Genomic DNA, 9,911 nt, shown 5'->3' on the forward strand with positions numbered 1-9,911 from the left:
CTATCAGAGTGGCGATTTCCAGGATAGGATACAAAATCTCTGCTTTGCATGAACAACCATAAGTACCATAAGTCAGATCATACAGCAGTTCTATCTATAGTTTTTGATAAACTGCCAGACTGGTTTCCAAAGTGGCTGTACTAGTTTGTATTCCTGCTAACAGTGTTTGAGTTCCCTTTTCTCATATATACACAAGCATTAGTTGTCATTTGTATTCCTGAAGGCCATTCTGATAGGAATGAGATGGAGTCTAAAAGACATTTTAATTTACGTTGGCCTGATGGCTAAAGATGTTGTGCACTTTAAGCGTTTCCCGGCCTTTATTTTTAATCTTTTACAATCTTTCTGTTTAGGCCCGTGTCTTAGTCAGGGTTTCTATTCCTGCACAAAGCATGATGACCAAGAAGCAAGTTGGAGAGGAAAAGGTTTATTCAGCTTACACTTCCACATTGCTGTTCATTACCAAAGGAAGTCAGGACAGGAACTCACACAGGGCAGGAACCTGGAGGCAGGAGCTGATGCAGAGGTCATGGAGGGGTGCTGCTTACTGGATTGCTTCCCTTGACTTGCCAGCTTGCTTTCTTATAGAATCCAGCACTACCAGCCCAGGGATGGCACCAACCACAATAAGCTGGGCCCTCCTCCCTTGGTCACTAATTGAGAAAATGCTTTATAGCTGGATCTCATGGAGACATTTCCTTAAGGGAGAGTCCTTTCTCTGTGATTTCTCCAGCTTACGTCAAGTTGACAGGCAGCCAGTACAGCTCACACCCATTTTATTTTATTTGCATTGTATAATTCTTATAATTTTCTAGGGACATTTAAAGCATTTTTGAATAATGCTTTGTTTAAAGGATACCCAGCCCTTTCTCAGGCATCTGTAGGTCTCCCTGGATACAATGATAGAGTGCAATAAATTGATTCAGGTCCAGCTCTGCAGCATCTCTGTTTATCTGTGAGGTTTTCTTGCTTAGCTGCCTGGGGACATGGTGTGGCAATGATACCCACCGCATGCTGTCATCATCACGATGAGATGCCACAGAAAATCCAAAGAAATTTTAATTTCTTAAAAGTTATCTTATCTTGAAATGGGACCTCAGGTGTTTGCAGATCTGAGCTTTTGAATCAGTCTCCAAAAGTCATAATTCGTTTATGGGGGACTACTTTATGAATGGCACGTTTTGCTGTAGTCACACTTCATTCATGTCTGTCAGATTCCAGGATGGTGATGCATTTCTGAATGATACATTGAACACTGTTAACTGTTATCGACTACTTCCTTTCCCCTCCCACAAGAATGACTTGCCCTTCCCATTGAACTGAAATGCATTAGCAACCTTTCTGCAAGGAACATACTTCTTCCTTTATGGGAGAGATTCTGGCTGAACAAATGTTTCTGAACCAATTTAATAATATGGTCTGCATGTATTCATGTCTCCTGCCGAAGACACTACAAATATTTTATATAAATATTAGACAGCAATCTCCTCAGGGAAGGCATTCAGCTCTACTTTATCTTCTCTTGTTCATGGTATAAATTTGTACACTTTAGGGTGTAACGCTACAGGAAACAGTGGCTTAAGAAACTCTTGGGACTTACCAAAATAACCTCTCCAGGATAAATCTTGAAAAAATTAGGCCAAATCTCCATAGAATTATGATCTCTTTTGGCTTGAAGAGACGTCAGAGGTAACTTTTACCTGATCGCTTATTTTACAAATTATGAAACCAAATCCCAGTGTAGCTTTTTTTTTTTTTTTAAGCATGGTTCTAACTCTGACTCTCCAGACACTCTCTCTCTCTCTCTCTCTCTCTCTCTCTCTCTCTCTCTCTCTCTCTCTCTCTCTGTCTTTTTCTGATTCTTTCTCTCTCTCTCTCTCCAGGTGCCTGTTTATCCTTTACTTCCAGCTGAGTTGTATGTGTGTGTGTGTGTGTGTGTGTGTGTGTGTGTGAATGTGTGTGTATGTATGGATAAGTGAATGTGTGTGTGTTTGTGTGCATGAATACGTGTAGGTGTGAAAGTGTATGAGTATGAGTGAATATTTTTGAGTGAATGTGTTTGTGTGTGTGTTTGTTTTGTGCAATATAACATTTTACATATAACATAGTCATTTTATATTGCGAAAATAAGTATTTAATGTAGAAGAGATTGTCCAGTATAAAGGAAAAAAAAATTCTTTCTCTTGTTTTTAACATCCGTATTAAGAAAGAAAGTATTGTACTAAAAAGAGGGGGAAAAAAGAGGACAATATTGAATGATCTCATTTTTTTTTCCGGTAATATTTTTTTTCCTGAGGACCCTCCCCCCATTCCTGTTCTGGGTAAGGGTTAATGCTTGGACTCCTGGGGTGCTGCGGGAATGTATGGGGGTAATATATTTGGGAGGGAGACATTTGCATATGGCTCTTCAGACACTGAAAGGGGTCAGGGTGCAGGCCTCCGGGAGCTAGGCAACCGTGAAGCTGAGGGAACTAGGTTTCAATCAGTCGAAGCAGGTGGAGAGAGGGAGGGGTCTGCGGGCGGCGGAATTTCGCTGGGACCGGCGGGGCTGTCTCCGCTGGGAGGGGCCAGGCTGTCAGAGGCTGGGGCACTGGGAACCCGAGTGCAGCTTGGACAAGTGGACTGCACGCAGCGCCCGCCTGGTCTTTCACACTTCTCTGGGGACCTCAGGAGAGGAAGGAAGACTTTTGGATATGGGTGAGTGCAGCGGCTCCCCACGGATCCGCAGGGCGGGAAGCAGGTGTTACCGAAAGAGACTGTGAACCACTGATTGCATCTCCCCTGGACCAACCCCTTCCATCCCCTGCTGCGTTTTGCTCTGCAGTATCTCTGGATTTACTCTGGGAAGGAGGAGGGAGGGGAGAGTTGGCAGGTAAAGCAAAAAAAGGTCCTTAGGGTGCCTGCGACTATGGTGTACCTTGCTTTGAACAGTATCTGAGGAATTTTTAAAAAGCGAAAGATTAGAAATAGCAAGCGGATTGTGAGGAGGAGCAGCTCTATGACATATCTGATGAGGGCTTTGTGGTGCAAGTTGAAGCGAGTAAAGAAAACTTACAAAACTTTCAGCTCTTAACTCCTTTGAGTACAGAAAGACTTTGCGACAGGGCGAGATTTGGGGACAGTTTCTTGTCCCTGTGTAAACTGAATGTTCGTTCGGTCACATGGAGGTTTTAAGTTGAGGCTGAACGCTTCACCTTTCCGTGGAAGAATCTTGGTAAATGAAAGGACGCCCTGAGTGGCTCAAGTCACCTCATGGTAGCCCTTGGAGCAGTTTAGCTTCGTTCCAGTTTCTCTGGAGTTCTAAGACGCAGCTTGGCACACTTCCAGGACTGTTGTGGGGTGCAGTGGAGGGGTGGAGGACTGGGTGTCTGTCCCTGAAATACAAATCCAGCATCAGAGGAAGTGGCTTAGGGTGAGAAAAGTTCTTAAAACAGTGGAGAAGTAACCCACCATCAGCGGACTTGGGTATGTTTGTTCAGCTTCTGCGGAAAGTGCTCGCTCAGTATTGCATTTCCACAGTAACTGATTAGCGATCCACCAGCAGCGGGGGATTTACTATGCAAATGCCGGTGGACTCCCTGCTTCCGGTCCAAGACCATTAGTCGCCCCTCCCCCGCTGCTCCCTTGTCCTTTGTTGTAAGTGATTTCACCCACAGCAAAGGAGCCCTTTGGGCTGACATGCCCCTGTAGAAATTCCTAAATTCCCACAGGCTCAGCGTTAGGGGATGCTCTGACTACTAAGCAGTGGGATTTATACACACTGGCCAACTTGGAAGAAAAGAAAACAGAAAAGGCGAAGGACATTTTTGCCTATGAATGTTAACTGTGATCAAGACATTAATAGTCTCTTCTTGCTTGACCCTGCAAGAGTCTTAGAAAGACTCATTTTTCTTTTAAGTCCTTTGTAATAAAAGTGTTAGAAATGATCTTCAGAGTGGAGTCTAAGTGGAAGATTTTTAAAAATGGAAATACCTGCAGGTTATGAAAGTAAAACAAACCACTTCCACAACGTTAAAGAAAGTGGGCTTTGAAAAATACATACAGTGTACTAGAATATCACCCGAAGAAGATGCCTCTCGCTTAAATGAAAAGCCAAAATAATTGATTTTATGTAATCATGTAATTGACTCTATTAAAAACATTAAGATGCTAGTATTTAGAAAACATGACATTATTTACCCTGATAAACTTAAGCTTGGATTGGCTGGCTATCAAAAGTTAAGTTTTCCCATCGTAGAGTTAATTATTTCTCTAGTTTGTATTTCCAAACCATAAAGAAAATGATTGACTTTGAATTTTACTTTGACTTTCATGGGTAGATCTGTAATCCAAAGTATATAAAGTGCTGTGGGGCGAGGTTCAAGTAAGTACCCGCATTTCTGGAGTGATCTGGAGTTTAACCTTAGTTCTTATGACTACTGTTTCATCAGGAGTGGATTACATGTGTCTCCTGTGTTTGAAGTCCCTTAAAACTCAAGTAGGTGTCAGTTCCCTGCTGAGAGACAGGAAGTAGAGGAATGAGGGAGAAACCACAGGTTAGGAAACAAAGACAAAACAAAATAGAACAAAGCCATGAAATCAATCAACTGGTATTCAGCAAGAGAGAGTGAGAATCTACAGCCAAGACTCAGGATGGAAATTAGGAGAAAGGATCCACAGAAAAGTTAGATAGAAGAGCCAAGGAGAGAAGGGAGGAAAAAGATAGAGATAGAAACTAGATAGAAATGACTTTATTACTGAAGGTACATCTCTCCTCTTCCTTTTCACTTGTGAAAAAACAGAATTTCACTTCTTAATACCTTTTCGCAGGTGGTAAGTTATTAACCAGTGACTCAGAAGTGGAGTCTAGGGTCCTGGGATCACAGGAAGCTGTTGCCCTGTCCCGGCAGGCTGTGCCTTTCTTCTTCTGGTGTCAGAATTAAAAATTAAGCCAGGAGGTGGTGGCACAGGCTTTTAATCCCAGCACTCAGGAAGCAGAGGCAGGCCGATCTCTGAATTGGGGGCTAGCCTGGTCTATGTAGTGAGTTCCACGATACCAGGGTTACACAGAGAAACCGTGTCTCTTATAAAACCAAAGAAAACAGGGGGAAAAAAAAGTAACTAAAGGAAATGGGGCTGCGAGGATGAAGATAGTATTCACTGATTGTAGGAGAACTTCTTACTCTACCTCTGTGGAAGGGTGAGAGTCATTGTCAGTCCAACCGTCTAAATAATTTACAGTCATCATATCTATGACACTCATGGTGAATTCTCAAAAAACCAAAACAAGTTCTGTGCAAACTAGGGAAATTCAGATATGGGGTCTTCTTCCATGGTTTGGCTACCAACACTCCCATTTTGCCTCAAACTTTTCTGAAGAAATGTTAGAGAAAATAATTTACATTGAAAAATGCAGGGGCCAAGTGTTTTCCAAGCATATTAATATTTTAGCTTCAAGGCTAACATTAACTACCATTCCTATTTCTCCAACTGTGGAATTTCAGAGTCCAGGAAAGAGATAGGGCAAGAATATTTAAATTTTTTTTTCCCTAGGTGTGTTAGTCACTACTCTACTTAAATATGTGTGAGTGCATGTGTATAAGAGTTCCCAAATTTTGGTAGAAGATACACCTATATAATTAATTGTTTACTAGAAAGAGACAGTGTAAGAAACATTGGTTAAGGGGCAGGAGAGAAGGCATAAGTGGCATAAAGTAGGAAAAGGTACGAGTTATGTACTAAATGCCCTAAATTAGAAGCTTGAAATGTGATACCTTAAAATTCAGTGATAGATCAAAAGCCCATACACTTTGACAACAGAGACAAGACCAGACTATATTTTTTTCTGCCATTTATTTTCAAGTGAAAATAATAGAGTTGTTAGGGAAATTTAAAATTGTTGAGAAAGTTGGAATATGGGCTTCTAAAAGTATTTCAGGAGACAATCAATATAATGTAAACAACAATGAACAAGACATAAATAGACAATGTTCGAAAGAGATCGCTTTTATAAATCATTGAAGGTTTTTCTATCTTGTGTTTGATGATACTATAAATTTACATAGCTATACATTTATGTACTTTAAATTTATGTACTATAAATTTATGTAGCCCCCACTATTGTTTAGTAATAGCAAGAGGCAAAACATGTGAATCTAATGAGTTCAATTTTTTTTTTTTTTTTAAATCAAGTGTGTTGTGTGATTCTAGGGTGGAGTCTAGACTAATAGTAACAACGCTTATGTATCATTTAACTCCCTAGGATATTATTTTCCCTAGACAGTTATAATAATCTAATAACATTGTGAGCCAGATAAAGATAAATTAGTGCCACATTTGCCTTTTGCTGTAAATAAACCATTCCCCAAATGAGTTTATGAAACTATTCATTAATAACTCTTATTGGCTCTATGTGGTAACTGTCAGCTCCTCACTTCTTACACGCAGCCTTGAGTTGTTGCTGTGTAATGTCAGCTGGGTATTTAACCGTCTGTAGGCTTCATCAAACTGATGATCTGAGATAGCTCACAATAGCTGGCAGCTGATAGTGTCTGTGATTGTAGGTTCATCTGTGACCTTCTTTGGGTTTTTCTGAAAATAGTGAAGGTTTCCAAGAAAAAGCCTACCAAAATGAACCTTCTAAGATGCCCAGGGGCTGACCTAGCATCGAGGAAGTATCCCAGTATAGGAGTTCTGCTGTATTTTATTGACCACAAAGGTCGAGAATAGGGTGTTGAATTCAAGGCTAGGAAATCAGGTCCAGCATCTCATTGTCAAATACAGACTGGCTGACATAAGGAGAGCTGGAGGTGGACAGCGCGGACTGACCTATCTCATTCTTAAAGCAAGTGCCTTATGAATGTGTTCATGTTGCATTTACTACTGGATACTAAGTAAAATTCTTTGAAACACAAATTGCAAGTGAGAATCTCTAATTAGAAATGTGAAGCTATTTCATTAGAGTAAGTCACACCAAAATTTCACAGCAAAACAGTGTGTAGAAATCGGTACTTGGGTGGAAATACAGTGGTTGATTCCTGAGAGTGAACTCTAATCCAAATGAGGAAAATCCGCTAGTCTTTCTTATTTTCATGTAAGTCTGAAAATCTAAGGGGATTATAAATTAATATTTTATTTATAATGTACTTAGAACTGAGAATATGTCATAAGGTCAAATGTGGAAAAAGTAGGAAAGATATTTACTAGACTCTTGAAGATATTATGTACTCACTGGTGATCTGTTTGTGAAATTGAGATTGTTTCATTTTTCTAGAGTATATTAATTTTATAAGTATATTATTATAATTGATATACTTAATTATACATCTCTTTGAAAGATATACTTAAATTTACTATGTAAAATTCTACTTGATAAAACTTCATGTAAGTCTTTATGTGACTTTTAACTGTCACAATGGTGAAAAATAAAAGGTCCTATCTAGACAACTGGAAAGCAAAGAAAACCTATTTTAAATGAGATGTTTAAATTCAAAGACAGGATTCATTTCAGCTTAGAAGTTTAGAGATCCTAAACAGTTAGATTCTTGCTATGTCTGCACTTTTTTTTATTTGAGGTCATTCCATTAACAAATGTTAAAAAGAAATAGGAACTAGAAACAGATCATATGAAGCTGTATATACTTATTACTTGAAGTATAACAAGCACGTAAACCTCCACCTTGAGGAATCAAAATTTTGATGCACGTGCGAAACAGATCTAGCACTAAGCAATTTAAAGAAATTACTGTTTTATTGTTTAGTTTGTTAAAATATTCATTTACTACTTATTCTAGGAGACATACTTAAAGACTGTTATAAAGAATTAAGTACCTCTTGCTACTTCTCTGTGTCTTTTTGTTACAGAATCTCTAATTTTATTAAAATAGCAGAGTCTATTATATACTGATTCCCGGGTAAGAGTCCTGAAATTCTCATTCAGAATGCTTGGTCTCCCGACTTCTACCTACAGTTTTCCTTCTCAGTTCAATTAATTTTTGGGTCAAGAAGTGTGGGGCTGGGTTGAAATAAAATGTCCAGAATGCTTCTCTAACTGATTATGCTGCTCATTACAATCTATAATCAGTTTTTCACATCCAATGTATTAATTCATAATCATCACCACTTAAACATTCGTTACCATGACTAATATTTTGAGATATTCACATTTCCACTCTATCATACTATAACTGGATAAGTTTAATACAGTTTTAGCTTGTGTCCCTTATTTGCTTATGGGAAACCTAATTGTGGTATTTTTCTTTTAGAATTTGTTGAGCTTTTCTCCCTTAAAATAACTTGTGACTTCCAAATTCAAGGCTTCAGGTGTTGTTTATAAACAAAAACAACATATATGCATATTTGCATGTATGTATGTCTATGTAACTTATACATGCACATATTATACATGCACACATACATTGTTTCTGTTTATAAACAACTGAAGCCATGATTCTGAAAGTTATGTTTTGTCAAGTATAAACACACACACACACACACACACACACACACACACACACACACACACACAGAGAGAGAGAGAGAGAGAGAGAGACATACAATATATATATATCATACAATATTCCATTCTTTTCTGCTCAGGTGTCTATTTTGAGCCCAACTTCTTCAACATCAGTATGTTCAGAACTAAATCACCCACTAAGGTCTAACTCTTTATATTCTCTCATCTAACTGCTCTCCCTGTAACATAAAGAGGTACTCTTAGTTAAAGAAGGGATGTTGAAAAGATTTGAATGCAATGCTCAATGACTTATTTAATGAATATGTATTGCTAAGAGAATGTTGCCAAAGTATTAATATAATGCACAAACACTTGAAACTTAAGTCAACATTATATCCAAATAAAATATATCACCAGGTGTGGTGGTTCACAGTTTTCATCCCGGCAGTAAGAAGGCAGAGGTAGGCAGATATCTGAGTTTGAGGCCAATCTGGCCTACCTGAACTTACATGGTTACAGTGTTACATAATGAAGTCCTTTCTCGAAACAAATAAAACCCATCTCTTTTTCTATAAGCCCTCAATGCCTGATTGGTACATTGTCTTTTGACTGTTAGCAGCTATTGGTTAATACATAGTTTCTCTTCATTATTTGGTGCGAAGTCTGGAATCTGGGAGCAGCATTTTCCAGATAGCTGACCTCGATCTCATCAGATTACTGAATTTTAAGCTATTTATTTTACCTTCTTTACCTCCTTTACCAGCATACACAGTGAATGAAGTAGAGAACTGATTGTTGGCAAGTGTAAAACATTGGTCTTCATGGTGGTAAGAGAAGGAAAGAGGGCAAAGTCCTGAGTCAGCATGGTGTCTGTCCAGACAGGACAAGGACATGACTAGGTTGAATCTAACAAAGACCCTTGCCAATTGATAATCAACAGAGCAAAATTGAAGGACCTACTTAAAAAAAAAAAAAAAAAGGATCAGAGTAAAGTTATTCAATTAGTCAAAGAAGAAAAAATTTGAAATGAGTGACCTACAATGTTCAAGAACCCAGCGAATTCAAATATGGTTCTTTAAGGACTTTTTCCAACATTATTGAAAATTGATTTTTTTCATATACTCTATCCTAATTAGGGTTTTCTCTCCTATTTATCCCAGTTTCTCCCACTGTCTCTCCTATCTGGATCTACAACCTTCCTGTTTCTTATTAGAAAACAGGCTCATAAAGAATAATAAAATAAAATGAATATGATGTAATATAAAACATAAAGCAAAAATCTAACATAGTGGAATAGGACAAAACAAACAGACAGAAAGAAAAGAGCAGTTCAAAAGTCACAAGGTCCTGATAATAACAGAGACCCCCTTCATTTGTACAATCGGGAATCCCATAAAAACATTAAGCTAGAAGCCATAACATAGATCCAAAAACAGAGAGAGAATTATTTTAAGAATATGAATAAAAAAAAAGA

The 9,911-nt window shown here is 38.4% G+C and overlaps 1 protein-coding gene across 1 annotated transcript in view; it reads left to right on the forward strand.

Moving 5' to 3' along the window:
- The first annotated feature begins 2,486 nt into the window (after positions 1 to 2,486).
- Positions 2,487 to 9,911, forward strand: part of Gpm6a (glycoprotein M6A) — a 251,554-nt gene continuing 244,129 nt past the window's right edge. The window contains exon 1 of the mRNA XM_021218771.1: positions 2,487 to 2,697. Coding sequence (XP_021074430.1) covers positions 2,694 to 2,697 — 4 coding nt within the window. The 5' untranslated portion in view covers positions 2,487 to 2,693. The remainder of the gene's footprint in view (positions 2,698 to 9,911) is intronic.

Source organism: Mus pahari, chromosome 19, assembly GCF_900095145.1.
Source record: "Mus pahari chromosome 19, PAHARI_EIJ_v1.1, whole genome shotgun sequence".
Classification (NCBI taxonomy): domain Eukaryota; kingdom Metazoa; phylum Chordata; class Mammalia; order Rodentia; family Muridae; genus Mus; species Mus pahari.